General features: G+C 33.5%; 1 protein-coding gene across 1 annotated transcript in view; it reads left to right on the top strand.

Moving 5' to 3' along the window:
• PCLO (piccolo presynaptic cytomatrix protein) overlaps positions 1-27,469 on the top strand; it is a 378,386-nt gene that overhangs the window by 231,289 nt on the left and 119,628 nt on the right. Inside the window, 3 exon segments of the mRNA XM_019798053.2 lie at positions 4,905-7,092; positions 12,174-12,310; positions 18,935-19,025. Of these exon segments, the coding sequence (XP_019653612.2) occupies positions 4,905-7,092; positions 12,174-12,310; positions 18,935-19,025 (2,416 nt within the window).

Here is a 27,469-nt window from a genome sequence, read left to right as displayed (position 1 = left end):
TAGATTGAGCCTAGATTATTTTGACAAAGAAATAATGCACATGCATATATTCAAAGACTTTGGGATAGTACGTCCTTATACCTTAGCTATTTTTATTAATAGCCCTGACATCTCAGAACAAGAAAAAATTCCTTTCTTTTACTGTATCAGATGCATGTTATAAGTGGACTGTCCTGAGAAAAATGTTGTTTAAAATAACTTTGGACAAGAAAACTTATCCTGGAGTTTATTTGCCTCTGATCACAATTACTTCCTCGGTGTTGCAACTGAAATTAGCTATTCTTCCAGTCCCTCTTTAACCTCCATTCTATTGTTAGGACTTATTGTTCCTTTCCCTTGCTTCACTCTTTGCACAGCTATTCTAAAATATTTAAAATTTATATATGCAGTACAATAATTTTTTTAGATTAAGGGCACCGGACCAGTCTAAAAACAACTTTTGCCAAGCTAGTCATCAAGGAAAATCTTATTAAATGCCAAGACGTTTCTAGATTTTATCATCATCTCTAATCATGGCCTCCAACTACATCCTCGTTAATCATGATAAGTTTTCTTTTATACATCTCTTGATTTTTTTTTCCTAAGCAATTATATTGTTTTGATTCTCTGTTTTGGGATTCTTACTCTTGTTTTACAATATACTGATGGGATTAGAATTAAATAACCGGGTTAGAAGTTATTTATGGTCTTGAAAGTCCATTCTTTTTAAATTATAAGTTGGCCAGACATCATTTCAAATTATTATATTTCAGTCTGCCCTTGGGGATAATAACTGATCTAGACTCTTGTTTTAACTCATTTATTCCTTAGACAAACCAATAATATTGAAAAAAAATTACTAATCTCCTTTTCCATATAAGAAAACTGAGGCTCAGGGAATTGAAGCACCCTGCTACTAGTCTCACAGCTAGCAAAACAGCAGAGCTGAGATTGAAACTCTTTGAGTGTCTGCCCGGAGAGACTTAAGCTTTCAATCACTGTGCTACACTTCCTCTCAGTTAGGAAGAATATGGCTGAGACCTTGACAAGTCTCTAACTTTGTGACTATTTCCATAGTCAGAGTTAAAGCTATTTTGTTACCAAACAGAGAACAGCAAAGCTATTTAGTTTTGGGAGACTGAGTAGTAAGCTAGGCTAATTTAATAAGTGTCTACCTTCTAACTTAGTAAATATCTACCTGCTTCCAACCAGCTTTGTCTCTTGCTTCCATGACTCACATCCGTGGAACACAAAATATAATATACACAAGTCATGGATGGTTAAATATTTGCAACTTTGGATGATAATTAGAAATCCCCAATACTTAGAATGCTTCGTTACCCTATGACTTTATTTAAAAAAAAGAAAGGGAGGGAGGAAGGAAGGAACGAACGAACGGACGAACAAAATTGAGTTTGACTAAGCCTATGCTCTCGAGTAAAAAATTATAAACTGTGAAAGGTAAATTAGAAAAAATTACATGTATGTGCAATGAATAATAAGAACTAGTACAGTTCCTCGTAGTTTTATTTTTCCTAAGATTACATATATACTCTCATTGTTGATAGTGCTGGTATAAATATCGTGGAGCATGTGCCCCTTTGAATCAGTATTTTTGTATCCTTTGGATAAATACCTAATAGTGCAATTGCTGGGTCATAGGGTAGTTCTATTTTTCACTTTTGGGGACCCTCCATACTGTTTTCAAGAGTAGCTGCACCAGTTTGTACTCCCACCAATAATGTAAGAGGGCTCTCCTTTCTCCGTGTCCTCGCCAGAATCTGTTGTTTCCTGTGTTAATTTTAGCCATTCTGTAAGGTGATACTATCTCATCATAGATTTGATTTATATTTCCCTCATGATGAATGATGCTGAGCATCTTTTCATGTGCCTGTTAGGCATTTGGATGTCTTCTTTGAAAAAATGTCTATTCATGTCTTCTCCCCATTTCTTAACTGGATTATTTGTTTTTAGGGTGTTGAGTTTGATAAGTTATTTATAGATTTTGGATGCTAACCCTTTATCAGTTAAGTCATTTTCAAATATCTTCTCCCATTCCAAAGGTTGCCTTTTAGTTTTGCTGATTGTCTCCTTTGCTGTGCAGAAGTTTTTTATCTTGGTGAAGTCCAAATAGTTCATTTTTGCTTTTATTTCCCTTATCTCAGGACATGTGTCTAGTAAGGAGTTGCAATGGCTGATGTCAACGATGTCACTTGCCCATGTTCTCCTCTAGGATTTTGATGGTTTCCTGTCTCACATTTAGATCTCTCATCCATTTTGAATTTATTTTTGTATGTGATGTAAGAAAGTGATCCAGCTTTATTCTTTTGCATGTTCCTGTCCAGTTTTCCCAACACCATTTGTTGAAGAGCCTGTCTTTTTACCATTGGATATTCTTTACTGCTTTGTTGAAGATTAGTTGACCAGATAGTTGTAAGTCCATTTCTGGGTTCTCTATTCTGTTCCATTGATCTATGGGTCTGTTTTTGTGCCAGTACCATACTATGTTGGTCACTACATCTTTGTAATATACCTTGAAGGCCAGAATTGTGATGCCTGCAGCTTTGCTTTTTTTTTTCCAAGATTACTTTGGCTATTCAGGGTCTTTTGTGGTTCCATACAAATTTTGGGATTGTTTGTTCTAGCTCTGTGAAAAAAAGCTAGTTGTATTTTGATAGGGATTGCATAAAATATGTACATAGCTATGGGTAGTGTAGACATTTTAACAGTATTTGTTCTTCCAATCTATAAGCATGAAATATTTTTCTATTTCTTTGTGTCATTTTTACTTTCTTTCATAAGTGTTCTATAGTTTTCAGAGTACAGATCTTTTACCTCCTTGGTTGGGTTTATTCCTAGGTACCTATTTTTTCCATGTTTTTATTTAAATCCTAGCGAGTTAGCATATATGATAAAATTGGTTTCAGGTATAGAATTTAGTAATTCATCACTTACATGTAACACCCAGTGCTCCTTATAACACATGCTCTCCTTAATACTCATCACCCATTTTGTGCACCCCCCCAACCTTCCTCCATTAACCCTCAGTTTTTTCCTTGGTATCTTATGGTTTTTGGTGCAGTTGTAAATGGGATTGATTCCTTGATTTCTCTTTCTCCTGCTTCATTATTGGTGTATAGAAATGCAACAGATTTCTGTACATTGATTTTAAATCCTGCAGCTTTACTGAATTTGTGTGTCAGTTCTTGCAATTGCTTTGCTGGTTAGAGCATTCTTTGCTGCATATTTTTCCCATTCAACACATTGAATATATCATGCCACTTTCTTCTGGACTGATAAGTTTCTGTGGAGAGATCTGCTGCTAACCTTATTTGTCTTCCCTTCTAAATTAGGGACTTCTTTTGTCTTGCTGCTTTTAGCATTTTTTCTTTAACTCTGTATTTTGCGAATTTAACTACTATATTTCTTGGCGTTGACCTGTTTTTTTTTTTTTATTTTAATGGAAATTCTCTGTGCCTCCTGGATTTAAATGTCTGTTTCCTGTCCCAGATTAGGAAACTTTTCAGCTGCAGTTTTCTCAAATAACTTTCTGCTGCCTTTTCCTTCTCTTCTTCTGGGACTCCTATGATATGAATGTTACTGTGCTTTATGGAGTCACTGAGTGATCTAATATTCGTGATCTAATATTTTTCTTTTCGTCTTCTTTTCAGCTTCATTGTTACCTTTTACATCACTTACTCATTCCTGTGGTCCTCCCATCCTTGTGGTCATTACATCCAGTCTGTTTCGAATCTCAGCTATTGCATTTTCTACTTTGGTCTACTTTCTAGGTCTTCTTCTCTGTGGTAAGGGACTTCCTGGTATCTTCTATGCTTTTTTCAAGTCCAGCTAGTATCCTTATGATTTTGCTTCAAATTCTAGATCAGGCATATTACTTGTGTCTGTTTTATTAGATCCCGGACTGTGACCTTTTCTTGTTTTTTCTTTTGGGATGAATTCCTCCATCTTGGCATTTTGTCTAGGTCTCTGTCTTCCGTGTGTTAGGAAAGCCTGTCTGTTTACATCAGTTTATTGAAAATGATCTGTCACGTCTTTTGATATTCTAAAATTGTATGATTCTCAAGATCAGTGGTATTTATAATGCAAGTTTATAACAAACCAAACTAAACCTAACATATCTGACAATTCATCAGTGGTAGACCTTATCAGATTTCTTTTTAAATATTCCAGTGGGTTTTTATTGCAGTCAGTTCCCTCTGCTTCATGTATAAATTGCTAAAACATTAAGAACAACTAAAATTACTAAAGAATAATAAAGTTGAAAGAAAACATAAGACTCAAATGGTCATGAAAAATAATGAAATATTAAATAGAAAATCAGTCAGATTACTCTTTTTTGGGGAAAAAAAGACATTAGAGAATTAAAGTTTTTCTTTCAAAATATTTCGTGATTGGAATAGGAATGACAGCCACCCTTGGGTGGGGGGAGAAGTGGGAATGAAAAGATAGAAGCAAACAATTGAATTTAACAGCGGTAAATGTGCATCTTCAACAACTATAACTTTAATTTTAGAGCGCTAGCACAAATACTCTGATCATACATTTAGCAAATAGTTTTATGTGTACTAAACAGGATGAAAAATGAGTTTCTAGAATTCTCTTAAGAGTCTAACTAAAATATAAGCCTGGGTAGCAATGAGTTCTGTGCTTAATTTCAAAATTCACTTCTAAGTTACAGAAGTTATAATAATAAATAACTAACTTACCAGGAAAGGAAAATTTATTTTTCAATGAATTGTATTTGTGACTAATAACTTAAAATAATATATTAAATTTTGTTTTATTATTTTGTTGTGGCTAAAACATACATGAAATCATTTTTATTTAAAATGTAAGTTACAAAGATTTTTAATCTTTTTTTCCCTTTCTTAGTAAAGTTCTATTTTTTGTGTGTTTAATTATAGACAAAAGGTTCTCAAACTATGACACCCTCTGGCACCCAGAAAAAAGTTAAGAGAACTCTGCCAAACCCACCCCCCGAGGAGACCTCCACAGGCACTCAGTCAACATACAGCACAATGGGCACAGTTTCCAGGAGGAGGATCTGCAGAACCAACACAATGGCACGAGCCAAGATTCTCCAGGATATAGACAGAGAGCTTGACCTTGTAGAGAGGGAATCTGCAAAGCTGAGAAAGAAACAAGCAGAACTTGATGAGGAAGAAAAGGAGATTGATGCCAAATTACGGTACCTGGAAATGGGAATTAACAGGAGGAAAGAGGCATTATTAAAGGAGAGAGAAAAGAGAGAGCGAGCCTACCTCCAGGGAGTAGCTGAGGATCGGGATTACATGTCTGACAGTGAGGTGAGCAGCACCCGACCAACCCGAATAGAAAGTCAACATGGCATAGAGCGACCGAGAACTGCTCCCCAAACTGAATTCAGCCAGTTTATACCACCACAAACCCAAACAGAATCTCAGCTAGTCCCTCCTACAAGTCCTTATACACAATACCAATATTCTTCCCCTGCTCTTCCAACCCAAGCACCTACCCCATACACCCAGCAGTCCCATTTTCAGCAACAGACTTTGTACCATCAGCAAGTTTCACCTTATCAGACTCAACCAACATTTCAGGCTGTGGCAACAATGTCCTTCACTCCTCAAGCTCAACCTACACCAACCCCGCAACCTTCTTACCCGTTATCATCACAGATGATGGTGATACAACAAAAGCCACGGCAAACTACATTATATTTGGAGCCCAAGATAACTTCAAACTACGAGGTGATTCGCAACCAACCCCTGATGATAGCACCTGTTTCTACTGATAATACATATGCTGTTTCTCATCTTGGGAGTAAGTACAATAGCTTAGACTTGAGAATAGGATTGGAGGAAAGAAGTAGCATGGCAAGCAGTCCAATATCAAGCATATCTGCAGATTCTTTCTATGCAGATATTGAACATCATACCCCAAGAAATTATGTCCTAATTGATGACATTGGAGAGATTACCAAAGGAACAGCAGCATTAAGCACTGCGTTTAGCCTTCATGAAAAGGATCTGTCAAAAACAGATCGTCTCCTTCGATCCACTGAAACACGTAGGTCTCAAGAAGTGACAGATTTCTTAGCACCTTTACAGACTTCCTCCAGATTGCATAGTTATGTGAAAGCAGAGGACGATCCCATGGAAGATCCCTATGAGCTAAAGCTTCTTAAACATCAGATTAAACAAGAATTCCGTAGGGGAGCAGAGAGCTTAGATCACCTTGCTGGTCTTTCCCATTATTACCATGCTGATACGGGCTATAGACATTTTCCAAAATCTGAAAAGTACAGCATTAGTAGACTCACACTTGAAAAACAAGCAGCAAAACAACTACCAGCAGCCATACTTTATCAAAAGCAATCAAAGCATAAGAAATCACTAATTGATCCTAAAATGTCAAAATTTTCACCCATTCAAGAAAGTAGAGATCTTGAACCTGATTATTCAAGCTATATGACTTCTAGCACTTCATCTATTGGTGGCATTTCTTCCAGAGCAAGGCTTCTTCAAGATGACATCACTTTTGGCCTCAGAAAAAATATTACAGACCAACAGAAATTTATGGGCTCATCTCTTGGCACAGGGCTGGGCACTTTAGGAAATACCCTAAGGTCGGCTTTGCAGGATGAAGCAGATAAGCCATACAGCAGTGGCAGCAGGTCCAGACCTTCTTCCAGACCTTCTTCAGTCTATGGCCTTGACTTATCAATTAAAAGAGATTCTTCCAGCTCTTCCCTAAGACTGAAAGCTCAAGAGGCTGAAGCTCTAGATGTTTCCTTTAGTCATGCATCACCTTCTGGCAGAACTAAGCCAACCAGTTTACCTATTAGCCAGAGTAGAGGAAGAATACCAATTGTGGCCCAGAATTCTGAAGAAGAAAGTCCACTCAGTCCTGTTGGCCAGCCAATGGGAATGGCCAGGGCTGCAGCTGGACCCCTTCCACCAATATCTGCAGACACCAGGGATCAGTTTGGATCAAGTCACTCATTGCCCGAAGTTCAGCAACACATGAGAGAAGAATCACGAACTCGAGGCTATGACCGTGACATAGCGTTCATCATGGATGACTTCCAACATGCCATGTCAGACAGTGAAGGTAAATTGGGCCTCAAGCTACCTTGTTACTCTCAAAACTCAAACTCTTATTTTTCTGCATGTTTAATTTTCCTTCTCCAAGAATGTATTCTACTTTTCTTAGTGCGTCTTTTGCATGTTTCCTTCAATTTTATTTCTTGTAAATGGAAATTTGAGCTTGTGTATAGATTTCCTAGCATGCTTTTCTTTATTTCTTTTTAGTTTATTCTTTTATTGTTGTTTCTTGATTGTTTGCTTGATTTGTTTGGTGTCCAATTTTCTAAAACCATTATCAAGTAATTGTGTCAATAAAATATGGTCATCCTTTAAATCCATAGTTGGCAAGTTTTTCATTGTATGTTCTTTTATTTTTTAAAAATGCATTTCTAAGTATATTGGTCAGTTTCTTTCAGTTTCTGAAATTATTAATACTTAGAGTTGTTAAGTACTATCCTGCTAGACTTTGTAATAGAAAATTATTTACGTTATTTTTGTGATATCATTGTTTATTAATTGAGAGAATGTTTTCTTTTTGAGAATCTTTGGCTAAATCCCTGATATTAGCGTAATGTAGAATTTTATAATTCTCCTTAAATGATTGATATTTTTATTTCTCTCACTATGAATACTGTAATTGACAAGTTTGTGCATTTTGCATTGCATACTAGAAAGCTTAGCACTAAATATGATATTGACAAAAAATAATTATACCAGTACACAGGAAACATTCTTTAGATTTAGAATCAAAAATGTGCTCACTACCTTTGTAAGTTTAGCAAGCTGAAGCCCTCCTGGTTGGTGTACCTATTTTGGTTTTTCCTTGGCTTTGCTTTTTGCATCATTCCATTTTTTTTGCCCTAAATTGTTTTGCTAATTGTTTTTTTTTAATAAATGATTTAAGGCAAATATATACCTTAACTGAAAACTGGCTTATGATAATTTTGTTGTTGTTCTTTAATCATATAGAATGATAAGGTTGTAGAAAATTATCTACTCTAAATATAATTGTGAAGACAAGGGAGGAGAGTTAAAGGGTTATATAGAGTCCTTTCCATGCCAGCAGGACTCATGACTTTTGTCTTCTTTTTTCTCTCCCTCTATGGTTTACATTTGATGTAGGTGTGGTTTGAGTCCTGGAAATAAAATATTTCTCATTGAATAAAAATATATTACTTCATGCCTTTGAAGACTGCAGAGCACTAAACTAACATGAACACCCCCCTTTTAAATCTGACATTTTCCCTGAGGATTCACAGGAAAATATGTTTTCATGAAAAGAATTTTCCTTCTATATCTAGACACTAATATGATTTAGAAGTTCAAATCTAGATTTGAATAGGATTAAAATGAGTCGCTGGATCTGAAAGTGGACAGATTCCTCTTCTTAGTGAAATCCCAACAGACTGGTTCCTTTCTGATTTATTTTCTTCTCTACAGGCTATTGGATTGACCATTTTTATTGATAATTATTCAATTAATAAAACACTCTGTATATTTTTTTTATTTAGTCAGTTTGAATCTTTCTAGTTAAATAAGAGTTATGATATGTGGAAACAGTTTTTTTCTTTAGTTTTTTCACAATCCACATTTTACACACATTTTATACATATAAAACAATTGCTGCAGAGGAATAAAAAGATTCTTCAGTAATCATATTGGTAAAATAACAAGATAAAACAAAAACTTTAATAGGTTTATAGCATAACTAAACACCTAAGGCTGTGTGTCTGTGCATGGAGCATATATTTCAGAGAATTTGACAAATTTGTTTATTCATCATGGATATTTTGTCAACATGGTGCCAGACATTTAGATCTTTCTAGATATTCCAGAATGTGGTATTTATTTACATACAATCATATAAAAGTAACCAAATGTTTTATTTCTCATTTATATGTTTGAATGGTGTAAACTCCTAATCATCAAGGAATGTATAAAAACATTGTTTTTATAAAGTAGATGATGAGACATCATGCAGCATACAAAATTATGAAATGTATGAAGATGATACCAAAAAATAAATAATTAAAGTGAAATTTAGATGAAATTACACAATTAAACTAAAACATATTTAAAAATTAACCAGACAAGAAATTTAGCCATGAAGAACATACAGATACAGAATTAGACAAAGGGCAAACATAACAAATTGAATTACATATGTAATATTATGTGTGTGAATTGTAGTGATTATCTTTAAATGTATGTTTTAAGATGTTACTTTTTTTTTGCTTTTAAATCATGTGAAAATATTACTTTTCTTCTGGTAAAGCAATGGCCTGCTTTTCTTTTGAAATCTTGGATTCCTTGGGTAATTAAGGGAAAAAGTAGAAAATATTTTTCCTAATTACATAACTCATTTGTGAACTCATGAAATACTAAGAATTTTTAAATAAATTTTTACCAAATATATATGTGTAATTCAATGATAAGAAGATCACTTTGAGAAGAATAACATTCCAAATGGCTATTTAGTATTGAGTAGACAAAAGGAAATTTAATTGCCTTCAAATTGTTGTGTGCTTTCCCTGAATTTGATTAAATTCTAATTTATAGACTCTAAAAAATTTTTTCAGATGTGTTCTATGGGACTTTAGTTAATTTTGAAATAGCTCACTTTAGGTAAAGTCTAGATAAGCATAATTTACATTGCTTAGTATTTATGGCCATCAGCTTGAAGTTCACAATTTGATGTGCATGCATGTTGGTTAAGAACAGAGCAGGAAGCCCTTTTTTGGGAGCAGATTTGGGGAAAAGCTAAGCTAAAAACAGTCAAGTTATATTTATTTCTACAAACACAAATATTTTGTTGAAAACATTTCAAAGTATACTGCAAGCCAAAAAAAGAAAAGCATCAATATAGTCTCTTTTAAAAATTTTTTTCAATCAATATTTGATATTGAATAGAATTGAACTATTCCTATAACTTTGAATAATGCTAGACCCGAAAATAGCTTACTTTTATTTTACATTTATGATTTCCAGAAAATATCATATTATTTTCCTAACAGCCTAACTTAGTTACATATTGAGTTATTGTAAGAAATAATAGACGAAGTATGTAATCAGAAACAAATTGACAAAATTTGGATTGGGTTGAGATTCTGCTTTATTTGTGTAGACATTGCCAAGAAAACATGATTTAAAGGATTGTGATTCAAATGCAATTAGCAAAGTTATGTATTCAAGTGAAATCATGTACTACATTATCCAAGATATGCATTTATGAAAATCAATATAGATTATTTTTTTCAGGAGAAGTAAATAATAAGAATATGTAAGAAGTAAAATAAGATAGTATTACTCTGGTTGGGGATAGTCTACTAAGTTTTTAAGTGACAATGATTACACTATAGATTTGTTTGGTATTTACTTATCAAATTTCTATTACATTAAATATTTTGTCATTATAGTTTTTTAGTGTCAGAACTCTGAAAAACCATAATATATTATCAATGAGATTGAGTCAAGATTGTACAAATATTAATGAAGTTCAAGGGACAAATTAATATTTATTTTCAGTGTGTATCATAATTAGGGTATTAGTTCTTTCTCTAGTTGATGATTAATTTTTCTGTTTCATTCATCTCCCAAACACTTATTGATTGTTATGGCATTTGCAAGGCATTGTTTTTAGTGTTGAGGAAGGGGGAAAAAAAGAAGATCTGAGTCTTATCCTCAAGCAGTTTAGAATCTCCTATTAGAGATCAGATAAGTGCACATACAACCACAAACCAGGTATGTAACATTGCATTTCCTCAAACTGAAGAATGACTAAATTATGACACATCATCAATCATCATATTTATTGGGGGGAAATGCTGTGGTTAATCACAGGAGGTGACCACAGGACCAAGATCACAGGAGTTATGGAGGTGAGTAGTGGTTTATATGCTATGGGTTTACCAGTCCTGCCAGCAAAGATACAATGAAAATTGCTTGGGGAAAAATGTGTTGGGAATTTTTGGAAGAGAAGTCAATCAAGGGCATAGACAGAAAAAGAAAACTATGATGAATTAGGAGAATCCAAAAGAATGGCATTGTAGATGCTAGAATTTCAAGAAAGCCTAAGTTGATAGCACCATCAACAAATCTTTCAGTATGAGAATTTGAGAAGGGCTGCTCCATCTGCCATTTAGAAAGCAACAGTGTATTTCCAGAGATCCTTTTCACAATTTAGGGATGCTTTTGCAAAGAATAAAACTTTACATAGTAAGGTCAAATTCTGCATAGTAGGTAAAATGGGATTTTTTTGGTCACTAAATAATAGCTTTAAAAAACTTTGGAAGTAGTAAGAACTGAATGGGATGAATAATTTAAAATAATTATGTACTTAAATATGTTCGCATTTTCAAAAAAGTATTTTAAGATGTCAAGTTTTGTCACATTATAAGTATTTAAAGCAGTCAGCGAGCTCTTCAATCTTATTTCTAAATCCATGGCCACATGGAAAATAATTGTTTAATTTTTAACAAAATATTCTAAATATATTTTTAATAGTAGGCTACCAGGTGAGTATGGCACACATGTTCCTTGCAATAATACTTGGGATCCTCTTAGAAATAAATGTTTTCATTTATTTATCGAATGTCATAGAGTTGTCTTGTTTTCAAAAATACTCACTTGATGTTCAAAGCCAGCAGCCACATTAGTAGTGATTGATATGAAAGTGGGAAAGTGACAGAATCTTCCGTACTGAAGGAAGACATTTTCCTTAGATTTTAATGGTGGGTGTAGGTAGTGAGAAGAGACAAGGAGGCAGGAACTAAAGGGTTGAGGTTCAAAGAAGGACTTCTGAGGAATAGTCACTTGTTCATTTATTCAGTCACTATCTAAATTTCTTCTCACTTAAAATTTAGTTTTGTTTTATTTTGCTCTGAGAGGTTGAATAGGTGTGTACATTATTTTTTTCTAAGTTATTCCATGGTACAAAATTTTTATCATAGTATTGGAAATGATTTTTCTCATCCTCTTGGTAGTTGTATTTGAAATGCATGAATGGTTAACAAGCCTGGAGCATGTTGGTACTTCAGAACATCTGCTGTTCTCTATCATCTGTATCAGTTGTGGCTGCAATGTTTGATATTTCCTTGGTCTCCAAAGCCTATCATCTGCGTCGTGAAGAAACAGATTGGTTTGACAAACCCAGGGAGTCTCGTTTGGAAAATGGACATGGTCTGGATCGCAAACTGCCAGAAAGATTGGTCCACTCTAGACCAGTTAGTCAACATCAAGAGCAAGTAAGTGCTATATTGAGAAATCTCTTTCAGATTTATCCCCCACGGCCAAAAAAAAATCAGTCAATCCATCAATCAGTCAATCAGTCAGTCATCCTAGAATGGTCTCAGTTATCCTAAAATACATGGGACTTTTGTCAATCAAGTTCATAAACATTTTTTTCAGTAACTTAAAATACTGAGCACCTTATTTAATCATCCCTGGCTATCAACACTGCAGCATAGCTGTAGTGCTTCTACTGGGCAGTTTAAGTGATTCATTCCCCCAAAAGATAGTTAAGTTTGTACAATATACGCAACGCTGCTATACAAGGACAATACATGTAGCTCCTAAAGACCTTACAGAATATTGGGTGAAATAGATATAGGTAATTTCAGTGCTTTTCAGTAACAGTGTGTTCAGGTGTTAAGAAATAGCAAATAAGGAGGTGACCAAACCAAGTCAGCTGGGGACAAGGAAGGCTTCATTTTGGAAAAGAAGGGAATTTATATTTTAGAGTCTATTATATGGACATGTTTGTCTCATGTTTATATTTGGATTTTATCATCAGAGAAACTCATACTAGATACTATTAATTAATATCTATTTATTTTATATTTTCTTAAGATTTATTTATTTTAGTGAGAGAACACTCACATGTATGTGTGACCAGGAGAGGTGGTAGTGGTGGATGGGGGGGCAGAGGGAGAGAGAGAATCTCAAGCAGACTCCCAGCTGATCACAGAGCCTCATGCAGGGCTCAGTCTCACAACCCTGAGATCACGACCTGAGCCAAAATCAAGAGTCAGATGCTCAACTGACTGAGCCACCCAGGTGCCCCAATTAATATCTATTTATAGGTGAAACTAAAACTTAGAGATAAATTTCACAGTTAGATAAATGTGATAACAAAATTCATGGTCATATTCACCTTAGAACAAATGAGGTGATGCTTGAGTGAATTTTGAGAGACACATAGGAGATCAACAGTTGGATAAATTGAGGGAGATTCCTCTGGTTAGCCCTGTGGCCTCAGTTGCCTTAAGAGATCAGATATTTGCAGGCTGTGTACCCATAATCATTAAAATACCCTTAGAAGAGACAGTTGAGTTATTTCATATACATTAATTCCTGTCTGATCAGTGATTCTCTGATAATAGAAGACAACTCAGTTTTGAACAACATAGGCAAACCATATGAACTTAACTGTAATTTACTTCAATGTTTGTCACATTCAAGTATGAAAGAGATGACTTTCATCACACATACGTACCATTGAAAAGATAGTACCTGTATTTCCAAAGCAGTTTCACTTTTCATGGACAAATTTCTAGCTGTTAAATAGAATTTCTTAATCTCAGGAGCACCTGGGTGGCTCAGTCAATTAAGGGGCCAACTTTTGATTTTTGGCTCAGGTCTTGATCTCAGGGGCCTGGGATGGAGCCCCGCATCAGACTCCGTGCTCAGCGAAGAGTCTGCTTCAGGATACTCCTTCTCCCTCTGCCCCTCCCCCTGCTCTGTCTCTTCTCTCTCTCTCTCTCTCTCTCTCTCAAATAAATAAATCTTTAAAAAAGAATTTCTTTATCTCAAAATGTTCTGTATTGGTTTTATATGTGCTATCATATTTTCTAGAAATTTTGGAATTCTTTTCTTTATGTTATATTCTTTTTAGTCTTTGATATCTTTAAAAAGATTGTAGTTTATCCCCATCCCCCACCCATCTCCCCTCTGGTAAACATGGGCGGGATGGGTCAAATAGGTGATGGAGATTAAGAAATACACTTATTATGAAAATAAATAAATAAATACTTTTTTAAAAAAAATTTTTGGTTTAGGGCTGTGTTTACCTCTATATACATGTCCATATACTTCCATTTCTTTGTACTTCATTTAAATGTATCAGACAATTGAATTAGACTTATCTTAGATTACCTTGTTATTATTAAAATTGTATTTATAGCTATAGTTCAGTCTCACCAATTAGATCAGCCTGACGAGCAAGGAAAATTAATAAAATCATTCTGAACATGTTTATAAAGTATAAATTTACCTCTTTTTATCTATAGTTACTAGAATAATAAATTTGTCAGCTGAAAATAGCTTCCTTGAATATATTTTACTGTAAGAATCTCTCTATATTGACTTACTTTTTATATCTTACCTGTCTCATTTTTTTCTTTGAAGTTTATTATTTTCCACAAACCTATATTAAGTCAATGAAAGCACAAATCCTTTAAAGAAATCTTAATAAGATGAAATATATAAACTGGAGAGCTGGAAAGTAACTCCTATTCAATTATTTTCTGACATTACCATTTCCATGGATATTTAGAATAGTCTTGTCCAACTAATTTATTCAACCAGTATTCTTGAAGAATACATTTTAATATAATCTGTGTCCACCTCAAAAAATATATTCTAGAATTCTATTGTATGTAGATGAAACATTAATAACCTTAATGGCACTTTTTGATTCTAATTTTCTGTTGCTAACATCTGCAGGTTTATGATTTAACCCACTGAGGATGTAATACATCATATTTAAACAAAATATAGACCAATATAATGCCAAAATTAAGCAGAATATATTTAAGAATCATTTCATGAATTTTCTGCTATTTTTTTTATAAAGTAGAAAATGTAAGGATCCTTCTTAGAATTATTTATAGGTACATGTAATAAAGTAATGTGTAATTTCTTATTAAAAGTAATTTATCTAACATACAGACAAAAAACTACACATGCAGTTACCAAAACTGCAAATATGCAGAAGTAGAAACTAGTTATAAAGTGAACGGCCGTAAAACCAACACACGGACCAAGAAAGGGAACATGCCTACCTCAGAAACCACTGTGTGCCCCTTCCAGATGGTAATCCTCAACCTCCTTCAAAAAAAATAACAAATATGCTAACTTTTGTGGCACTAATTTCTTTGTTTTTCATTATAGTTTTTTCTAAACAAGCTACAAAGAAGATGACATACGTTTTGATTACATTTACATAATTAAATTCATGGTATTTTTTTGCATTAATATTTGTCTTCAGATACTGTTTTTGTCATTAACTCATCATAACTGTATTTTGGTCTAGAGAGAATAGCAAAATGGCATTTTCATTTTATTCACTTGTTTCATCTCTAATCATAAAAAGGTAATATCTAGCTCTTGGTACTAATAAACCCGATGCTTTTATTTGGAAACTTACGCATAACAAGAATTTATACTCATAAAAAGCCTGGAGGCAAAAGTAATAAACCAAACTGATTAATTCAAACATGAACTTATCTGCTTTAAAAATAACATATAAAAGTACATGAGAAACATAGAAAATTTTTTCTGAATTTTTATTAGACTCAAAATCATATTATTTGAATATAAACATTTGAATATATATTATAATGTGTATACATATTTGAAAGGAAACAAATACTGATTTGCTTTATTCACTTCATCTATAAATAGGACTAATAGCCCTCACAGGGTAATTATAAAGGTCAACACTTCTTAATTAGTACCGAATGCCTCCATGTTCTGCATTAATGCTCATGCCTTCTGCAGTCTTCATGCAGCTGCAATATTGAGGTACATTAAAATCCTCTGTGAGAGCCATTCTTCCTCTATATTCTGGGCCTTTGGATGTCTTGTTCCCTTTCCCTGAACACTCTTCCTCCTCTCATCTCAGCTACTCTACTCATCACTTAGGTCTCCATGTGCATGCCCCATCTTACAAGAAGCCTTCTCTCACACTACCACCACCACCTCCCCACACATCAGGGCAAGTATTCTTCGTTTGTGCTCCAACAGTATTGCATACATTATGTCACAGGCTATGAGCTCCTAGAGGGCAGGGGCTCCCTACTCCATCCTCCGCAGTTCTATACAGTGCTTAGCACAGTACTTGGAACACAAGAAGGATACTCTTCCCTGCATCTCGCATGTGTAGTGTTTAGGAGAGGGAAAAGGATGAATGTCCATATGAATAAAAGGTAGGTTAACACAGTGTTATTATTTCATAAGTATGAAGGCTCAATTATTCATGAAAATATTTGTAGATAAAGAAGAGGAATCCTTTGGCTGGGAGGCATAAAGTTGATAGCTCTTTCAGTACAGAATCACCAAAAGACAATGATAACCAAGACCAGATGCTGGGGGAAAGGTTTGGACACCACTTGACATCTGTCCTGCCCTCACTCATACTCTTATTTGGCAGAAGTAACACCTATCCTGAAACCCCATCTGCTGGAGAACTCTTTGAACATTCACCTGCAATGCTTAGAAAAAAATCTAAGATCCAGCTAGTTCATATATGGAAGACAGATACCACTGCTTTCTACAGATTTTTGGTCACTTTGATCATAATTATGGCAGTTTTATGTTTTTGATTTATTGAGTTCTTTTTTTATAATAATATTTTTATTATGTTAGTCAACCATACAGTACATCCCTGGTTTTTGATGTAAAGTTCGATGATTCATTAGTTGCGTATAATACCCAGTGCACCATGCAATACGTGCCCTCCTTAGTTCTTGATGCTAGCTATAGACAGTCTCTGAAGTTACGTGAGGTGCCATGAGATGTTCTGAAAGTGACATTGTATGGAAACGAAGATGCTAACATGCCTTCTACTAACAACATCATAGGTACAAGTTAGAAGGTAATAATGGCTAGCTGATAAAACTCTGCTGAAAAATTTGGAATATATTATGACTCTCCTAGACTGTGCAACAAATGCACTTGAGTTTACATCACCTTCTCCCTAGTCTACAGAATTGGAAAGAAGAGCATAATGAAAATGCATTTTCTTACTTTACTTTTGACCAAGTGAAAAAAAAGTGACTTTTTAAGATTGCTGTCAAAACATGAAATTAAAGATATTTAAAATGAAATAGTACCAATTTTGGTTAGTTATCTATAGTACCAAAGCAAAATTCAATTATATCGAATAGTTCTGGTATTTTCAATGAACATGGTTTAATTTTCATTAAAAAAAATTAAGATCTTTAAATGCAGATTAAGGGAGGAAGGAATAAAAGTGGAAGACGGGAAATAGAAGGAGAAAAGATGAAGAAGGGAGGGAAAGTAAGAAAGGCAGAGGAGAGAAATTGAGAGGGAAGAAGATAGGAGACAGAGGTAGACAGATACTGACACAGAGGAAACAAGACAGGGAGAATCAAGGGAAAATGTATACACTCTTCTTGCCATGAATATAAATAAATAAGGTTTTCGGTGGCTTACAAAGTTGTAGTGGTACAAATTATCTAGACAAACTGATTATACTGACCATAATTTATTCATAATCTTGCAAACAACATTTTAGTTCTACTCTGAACAATTCAGATAAAATCCCTGGACTCAACAGGATTCTGCTGTTGTTTGGGGAGTGATTTCTGTTCATCAGAAACCTGATTAAGCTTATTCTTTCCTGAAGAGAAGAAAAGTTACAGGCTATAATTGGAGCTTGCATTTTTCAATACATATTTTACTTTTAATATAGAATTCTAACAGTCTTACAGGTGGATTTACACATTAAAACCACAAGAGTATTCAAGGAATCACAAATCAACATCTCTTGGGTTCTAACTTCTTTTTAATATTTTGGTTTAGTGCTCACACGCTTCTTAAACATATTCTGAAATAGGTAATATTGCATGTCTCTTTACTAAACTTTATTTTGTTTGTAATTTTAGTCTAATTTTTCTAAAGTGATCGGACATTTCATACTAATAAAATCCTCAATACAGATATGACTAAATATTTCAATATTTTTATCATCTTTTATCTCACGAATCTCATTTAAAAGCAAAGTACCATAAAATACAAAACACAAGTTTGCATTCACTAATTTCTTTTGTTTCAGAAGTCTCATTTTGCCAGGGGGAAGTAGAGATAATGCAATCTCTAGTATTCTCATATTCAAGTCTCAATAATGAGAATTGGAATTATAGGCTTGCAACCATAGCTTTAAGGGTTGATGCTTCTACCCGAGGGAATGTCAACAGTAAATGAGAAATAACTCCATCAGTAACACAGCTTTGAATAAAAGGACGGGCTCAGAAAGAATGAGAATGAGCAAAGGCTTTATTTATGTAGAACTAGCCTCACCTCAGCAACCAGTGTACATTGGAACTTATAGTAGATATGCACAGCAAAAGTACAACCCCACAATAAAATCAAAGCAACACAAGTATAAAGCAGTCCTATTAGAGTGACAAAGCTGTGTAATATGAGGATTTTTTTCTGCCTTTTCTCCTCTAGTACCACTTAATTTGCTGAAAATTAAAAATACCTTTAAGTTTCTAGGTTGCCCAGAGCAAAATTAGAGACTCACACGTTGTCACATACATTGTCTACCACTGTCTATGTATACTATAGGAACAGACATCCTTTGAACCCGTTAAGTATGTCTATCAATTTCCCAAACACAGAAAATCAGTTTGCAAGAGTAATTGGTTATAAACGTGAAGATCACGATGAACTCAGAAACCAATAATATTATATAGTTAAGATGCTTAAATTGTGATCATTTGAGAATCTGGTAATATTTTTTTTATTGATTGAATCAATGCACTTTAAAAAAGTCAATCTGTGTATTGTGCTTTAAGTGTCTTTAAACATTGATTGTTCACCTTATCGTATGTATATCTTAGATCATACAGATGAACGGGAAGACTGTGCACTACATCTTTCCTCATGCAAGGGTAAAAATAACCAGAGACTCTAAGGATCACACAGTTTCAGGTAAAGGAAATAAAATAATCTACTTTTTATTTTAATATCAGATTGGGATACGTATTTGTATTTCCATTTAGATGACTTATCAAATTTTAGAAAATACTGTTTATGTCAAAAGTTGTGTACTGGAGAATTTAAAAAAATAAGCGGTCTATACATTTGAACATAAAATATTATAAGGGCATGGTCATTAATATGACAGATTACTAAGTGGTACACATTTAAATCATTTTTTCCTTAATTGCATTTTTAAAACATACATGGAATTATAATACTCCATAATTATTGCTCTGAGCAATATGGCCACTGGTTTTAGAAAAATAAAACATTCTCACAAAGGAAGTAGGTATCTCTGATTCTTCCGAGGGATGTGTCCCCCTAAACCGTGTCAATTTGAACATTATCAATTATGCTGAGTTTTTGTTTGTTTACTTGTGTTCTTATGTGAACCAAAGCATATGACAGATTTCTAAAGCTTTTCATTTTGAAAAAATTTTAGATTCCTAGAAAATTCTGGACTCCCAGGAAATAGTACGGTCAGTTCTTCTGCCCATCCTTTACTCGGTTTCCCTAATGTTAACATCTATCTGATAAAGATGATCAAACCCAGGAAGTTCACATTAATTAAGATAGTACTATTAAAACATCTACAAGCCTTGAGGTGCCTGGCTGGCTCAGTCAGTAGGACATGCAACTCTTGATCTCAGGGTTGTCAGATCAAGCCCCACGTTAGGCGTAGAGATTACTTAAAAATAAAATCTTTAAAACACACACACGCACATCTATAAGCCTTATCTAGAGTTTTAGTTTCCCCACTAAATTCTTTTTTTTTTTTTCCTGATCAGGATCCAATCTGGATCTGATGTTGCATTTAGTTGCCATCCCTCCTTTGTCTCCAATCTGATAGTTTTGCAATCTTTGTGTTTCATGACCTTGATACTTTTGAAAGATAATGGAATTTCTATATTATAAATTTAATTTTTTTGCCTAGGTCTTTGAGGCAAAATATAAATTCTGTCAAAGTTAATGACTTTTTGAAATATGAATAGTACCTGTATTCTCATTCAAGTATATTCCTTGTGTTTGTAGACACTGTACATCAACAGAAAATATTCGTAAATATATATGTTTTATGTATATATATGAACATATGTATGGATGATCTGTCTAACATGGTATATGTGCTGGAAGGTTGTTTTTTCTTTTTTCCCCCTTCAAGGACTGATAGAACAAAGGACAAAAATAGATTTTTTTTTTTCAGTTTACTTGCTCCTGTTCCTTGCACATTTTAGACCATGGAGCATGAAGATGTGGAACAGGTTTTGCTTTGAGCAATTTTCCTCTCTTTATTTTCATAGAGAATGAATCGATTAGGAGTCTAATGTTGTTTTCCTTTTAAGATTGGGTAATTTTTCTCCTACCAGAGACAGACAATTTAAACTTTCATAGTTTTATTGCATGCACAGTGTACTTTAAGCACTGATGAAAATTCCAGGGGTGAATCCTAAAAGCCATGTGCTCTATGGATTGCAATAATTACAATGGAATAACTAACTCTTATGGAATAATTACTTCTACAAATGATTTCAGTTCCCTCCAGCTCATAAAACAACATAGTACTTTCCAGCAATACCAATTTTTTTTTAGTGCAAACAACAGAAATCTTACTAAATCATCAAAACTCTCTACAATGTATCTATCTTCTTGCTGTATCATTGCTTTTACACTGTGTTAGTCGTCCCCTCAAACCTTCTTACTTGTCTTTTGCAACTCATTATTTTAATTTGTTTTCTTGTATTAGAATTAGGAAAAAAAGTTTTTAGACATAGGAAAGACAGAAATAAGAGCTATTGATATCTCATTATGAATATTCTAGCCTGAAAACTAAATTCGTTTTCCTCTGTATGTAGATTTTATGAAATGAGAAACAAGAATCATTGTTTTGAACAGTATGTTTACTAGCAGTGTACTGTATCATCTCTCTGCTTGCCCGTTTTTCCTTTAATATTTACCTAATATAAAAATAAAAATATTTTCCCCATTACATTCCCCTGTATTGATTACTTCTGAAAATATTTTCCATATGTCCTTGGGTAGCATGATCTCATAGTAAATTAAATGTTGTGAAACAATTCCTGTTGTTCTCAAATAAGTCTTCAGGACCTCAAAGGGATTTAAATACACGTATATACAAAGCTAGAGCGAGAAAGGACTTCTTTGGCAAACAGTGTCTAGAAGGTCTAAGGTAATGGCAAGCAAACCCTGGCACACAGCATTTGTGCTCCTAGCTGATCTCTCTGTTGTTTGCCACTCAACCAAAAGCCTTTTTTTCCTTAACTGAACATTTGGTGGCATTAAGGATTTACCATTGTTTTTTGGCTGTGATTACCATTTTGATGTTAATATTTTTAATAAAAATTACAGATACATTTTTTTAGAGATACATCAAATGTTTACAAATGAAACAATATTTTGTCTGGGATTTCTTTCAAAATTTGTTGTGTGGGGAATGGTGAAGGAATAGATTAAAAAAACCATGATTTGATAATGGTTGGCACTGGAAGGTTGACTACACTGGGTTTTATTACAGGCTTGCATTACTTTTCTAGTTGTATGACATTTTCCATAATAAAAAAAATTAAGCTCCTGTTTGTTTTTCATAGAGAAAATGAGCAGTGTGGCCTGTAGCTTCCTCAGTAGTGAAAAAGCTATCTAACCAAAAATTTAAATGCCTTTGTAAACATGATGAGGATGTAAGCAAGGAGGGGGTGAAGAATAAAATGTAGTCTATCTGCCCTCCCAAATAGGAGGTCCAAATGGTCATTAGTGTATTTTCATTTTGTTTATATAAACCCATTGAAAGTAGAAAAACTGTGTATCTTTTATGATAATTTAACAAACCATTTTAAGGGGCACCTGGGTGGCTCAGTTGGTTAAGTGTCTGCCTTCCACTCTGGTCATGATCCCAGGGTCCTGGGATGGAGCCTGGCATCATTGGCATTGTAGACTCCCTACTCAGCGGGGAGCCTGTTTCTCCCTCTCTGCCCCTCCCCCACTCGTGCTCTCTCTCTTGCTCTCAAATAAATAAAATCTTTTTTAAAAAATTGAAATAAACCATCCTAACAGGATGTAATATTAAAATATTTTATAACAATTATATGAAACAAGTATATCTCTCAAAAAAAGAAAAAAATTATTTTCATTTTTTAGAATCAAAAATAATTTCAGAACAGAAGACAGGAATAGAAAGTGTGTGGTTTTTTAAAATTGTTTCTCTTGTGCGTTTCCTAAAGTTCGAGCAGGAGACCCTCATGGCTTCCAAGATTATTTCAGGGGGTCCACAAAGTCAAAGTATTTTCATAATAAATGGTAAGATAGCATTTTGACTTTTGCACCCTCATTTTCTTGTGAATATGCAGTAGAGTTCTTCGGACATTCTGTGTGTGTGCCATCGGGACAGGCTGGACAAAGAGCATATGTGAGAATTTAGCTGTATTCCATTTAGCTCAATATTAACTGGATTTGCAATAATGTAAAACAACACCACCCATCTCATAAGTATTTTATTTTTAAATTAGTCATTTTTTATTAAAATATAATTATTTAACATCAAATGAGTTTATTTTAAATTCATAAATAAAGGTTTTAAATTCTCAGTTTTAATTTATGATACAGAAAATATACAGGCCTGTAATCCATATGAACAAAAGCTCTTTGAGGTCCTTCGTAATGTTAAAGAGTATAAATGGCTCATTAAAACCAAAATGTTTGAGAGCCACTACTCTAAGGATATTTATGGAGAACGTTAAAAAAATATGAATAACCTTTTTTTCTTCCTATAAAAAAATCTTATACAACATAAAATGTATTTTGCAACTGTTTTTATAACTCATATTGGATTTTTAATTGTTTTTTTTAATATTTTTTTATTGAACACCCCTGTTGTGATTTACATTGTGTTGATTGCTAGGGTATTAGAAAGAACACAACACAAACCCTTATCTACAACTTACTCGTAATTCAGTAGTACAATCTAAAATGTAAGTAATTACTGCAATAGAATTTTAGTAATAATTAAGATAAAGCCAAGGAATTTATAAAACATTATTGTTCATGCTTATACATGTGTATGTATAAGTGTGTACACACATATTCTTATGCACCATTATTTATATTTTTATGATGTTCACAAAGAGAAATGCATGAATACAATCTTCTTTTAAATGATCCATAATTTTTAGAAAATAGATCCTTTGACTATTAACTGAAAACTTCAAAGATAGAGTTATGGGCGTTGATCAACGAATTTAATGATTTTGAAAGTCTTTATTCAACTGAACACAAGGCAGCAAAGTGGAGAGAATAGGTAGTGAATTTTAGCAGAAAGACCTGAGTTGGAGTTCAACTCTTCGCTTATTTAAATTTTGAGAATAAATTTGCTTATCTGTAAAATAAGAGCAGCTCTGTTTATCTCACATAATTGCAAATGAACCTAGCACAAAATCCTGTACTTACTATACACTCAACGAATGTTATTTCCTCTTCTCCTAGAGAAAAATTATCAGGAAAAAAAGAATAAAATGGAATGCTCAAGAGTCTGTTCCTTTTTTATTTCAAACCATCTTACAGCTCCAGAAACACAGCTGTTTCAAACAAGCCAAAGAAATTCTTCTGATTTCAAAAAAGATATTTGCTTATGTATAGTTCCATAACAGGCTGGCTACATCTGCAAGGCTAGAAAGACTAATTAGCAAGTGTAATAGGGAAGAACACTAAATATGTTTAGGTTCAAAAAGTAGTGTCTTCAGTGGAAATAGTGGCTCATTTTCTCTTCTGTGTTAGTCTACCATCTTTATGAACTTTTAGAAAGAGGAAACAAATGTAGCAGATCTCGTTGGCTCTGAGTTGGTAGCAATACCAAATGTGGATAGCTCTTTCTTGTTACTATTATTTAAACCGCTTTAATAAGGTATAATTTACATATCATTACTGTACACATTGTAAGTGTACAAATCAATTACTTTTAGTAAATGTGTGGAGTTGTGTGACCGTCACCACAATCTTGTTTCAGAACATTTCAGTCATTACAAAAAGTTCCCTTGAGCCTACTAGCAATATCCACCTTCAATGCTCCTCTCCCAGCCGTGGGTGAGAGATTTACTTTGAGTCTCTAAATTTGCTTTTTCTGGGCATTTCATATAAATTGAATCATTCAGTGTGCAGTTTTGGTGTCTGGATCCTTCACTTACCAACATTTTTGAAGTTACCTATTTTGTCACATGTATCAGTAGATTGGTCTTTTTATTGCTAAGTAGTAGTCCATTATTTGGATATTCTACAGTTTTTTATCCATGGAATTTTCCGTTTTTAAATATTTGCATACAAGTTTGTGTTTGGACGTATGATATTTTTTAATGGCTTCGTAGAAGTGGGTTTGTTGGATTCTATGATAAGTTTCTTTTTAACTATTTAAGAAACTGACAAATAGTTTCGTAAAATGAGTGTACCGTATTACATTCATGCCAGCAATGTCTGAGGGTTCCACTTTCTCCATGTCGTAGCCAACACTTGGTAATGGCTGTTTTTTCGGGTGGGTGTGGATGAAAACTCATTGTTTTAACTTGCATTTTCCTAATGATTTATGGTAATAAGCATATTTTCAGGTGGTTATAAACAATGCATATGTCTTCTCTGGTGAAATGTCTGTTCAGATACTTTGCCAATTATTTATTTGAGTTGTCTTCTTACGGAGTTGTAAGAATTCTTTATAGATTTTGGATAAAAGTCCTTTATAAGGTATATGACCTGAACATATTATCTTCTAGTCTATGTCTTGTGTTTTTATTTTTTTAACAGTTTATTTTAAAGGAAAAGTTTTATATTTTAATGGAATTGAATTTATCGGTATTCAATTTACCGGTATTTCTTTAGGGACCAAGCTGCTCTTACTAGAGTATTAAGAACTATCCCGAGGTCACAAAGATTTTCTTTTATTTTTTATATCAGAAGTGTTTTACATTTAAGTTAACAACCTGTTTTGTGTTGGGTTTTGTATATGGTGTGAGGCAGAGCTCCATGTTCATTTTTTTTTTAAGCATAAAGAGATATGTTTGTGCAAGAATGTTAAAAAAAAAAAGAAATCCCCAATTGAATTGCCTTAGTATGTTTGTCAAAAAGCAATCTACCATTAATACAAGGATTTATTTCTGGATTCTCAGTTCTCTTCCCTCTGAGTATGTGCCTAACTGTTATTTCACCAATTTTGTATTCTCTTGTTTATAGTTGATTTATCTTAAGAGTTGGAATCTGGTAGTGTAAGCCCTTCTTTTGAAAGTTGTTTCAGCAACTGTAGATCTTTTTGATTTCCATAATATTTTAGCATCAGTCTGCTGGGATTATGACAAGGCTTGCACTGAAATTATAGATCAATTTTGAGAGAATTGCTATTTTAACAACATTGAACCATCCCATCCATGAACATGTCATATTTTTTCATTTACTTAGACCTTCTCTAATATTTTTCAGTGAAGTTTTGTAGTTTTCAGTGTATAAGACTAGCATTTCTTTTGTTGAATATCTCCCAAATTATTTTATTCTTTTTGTTGCTATTATAAGTGGAGTTGTTTTTTTTCTCTCTCTCTCTCAAATAAATCTTAAAAAAAAAAAAAAACCCTATAGACATAAAATGCAGATAAGGTTGAATCTCTTCTAAAACTCACAATTTCTGCCTGGTAAATTTTCATGAAAGCTTGCATTCGTGTCCTCAGTAACAAAGGAAGTGTTTATTGTCAAGGCCAGTCCCACATCAACAACATTACTTCTCCTGACATCTGTCAGGATAAATATTGCTTGCACAATTCTGTTCCTGCTAAGGAGGTGTTTTGCTTCTAACTGGAGATTGGTTAGCGCATTATTTTATGCACTCTTCATGAAATTAAACTAAAGGAATTAATGTTTGATTCCATGAGAAGAGGGTGAAGACATCCAAGATATGTAACCTAGGGAAGAGGAGGACAAACGGTAATGTTAATGTGAAATTTAAGGGTGTAAATCAAAAGTGTATGTGAATGGGCCACAGATAAACGAGCAATAAGAAATGAGATTCAATTAAAGGAGTAAGGACTTATATTGTTCTCCTAGAATATTTTCTTGACAATTAGAATAATAAGGAAAAGTATATAGAAAGAACAAGGATGTAGGAGTCATGAAAAAAAAATGGGCTCAAATCTTAACTTCTTTACATGCTGGGCAATGTAAACAAGTTTCTAAATTTTTTTGGTCTCAGCTTCTTTGTCCTGAGATGATATGGAGAGTATCTAACATAAGAAGTTGTAGAAATAATTTTTTAATGCCAAAAAAGTATAAGACACATAAAAGAAACATAGAAGAAATTCTTGAAATGTTACTTCCTATTTGCCTCTAGCCCTGAAGATGATACTAAAGAGTTTGAAAGAAATAAAATATATTAAATATAAAAAAATATTGACATAAGGTACAGAAACCAAACAGAATTCATCAGTTCAAAGTCATGTATTTGGAGACATTTGACAGTTAAAAGTTCAACAAATCTGATGTAATAGAAAATAGGATGAAAATAAAGAAAAGCAACTCTCTTTTTGTTTAAAGCACAGTCTCAATGGAATGTTTTTGAATATTCATAGCAACATGTAACACTTCTTGTTCTTTTCAGGCAGTAGTAAGAACTTTTTAAATAGAGTAATAAAATAACAAAAATAACTACATTAGATAACTCTTTAGTGAAAAGTATCTCCTGATATATATTGGAAGATAGAAGCTGTTGAACTATGTTGAATACTTCCTTCACCAATAGCAAATTGATTTTGATGAGAACAGGTTTAGACTGTACTGCAAAAATATTCTGGACACCTGAATTTTATTTTTATGTCTCAAGTGACTCAGCAAATTCAGAACTTCTCTTACCTAATCAGTTTCTCAACTCTTCCCAAAACTCGTGGTAATTATAATTGTTATTATGCTACCAGTCTTGTGCGTACTTTGTTCTTTATAGATTTGCATACCAAGCTCTAAGTGTTAATCTAATTACGTATTCATTTAACAGATACAGATACAGTTCTTATTTGTAATACAAATGCAAAAATACAAAAATGATTAAAACTGTTATACTAAAAAAGTAACAATTTCTTCTTTGTCGTGTTTGTTAAAGATACAAGATGGCATAAACATTTATGTATCAGTAGAAAAATAAAAATTATATTAGATAAAACTCACATCAAATAATCAATTTAACAGTCCAAGCTACTGATTAGATGGTACAGTATGATTTGTGGCTGCTCAAGCCAGAAACATTTCCTCTCCTCAGTCTTTTTTTTTTTAATTTTTTAGAGCATTTTTTTATTATTATTATTATATTATGTTACTCACCATACAGTACATCCCCGGATTCCGATGCAAAGTTCGATGCTTCATTA

The sequence above is a fragment of the Ailuropoda melanoleuca genome, chromosome 1, assembly GCF_002007445.2.
Source record: "Ailuropoda melanoleuca isolate Jingjing chromosome 1, ASM200744v2, whole genome shotgun sequence".
Lineage (NCBI taxonomy): Eukaryota > Metazoa > Chordata > Mammalia > Carnivora > Ursidae > Ailuropoda > Ailuropoda melanoleuca.
Note: the sequence above shows the minus strand (reverse complement) of the source record. Positions and strands in the feature narration are given on the sequence as shown.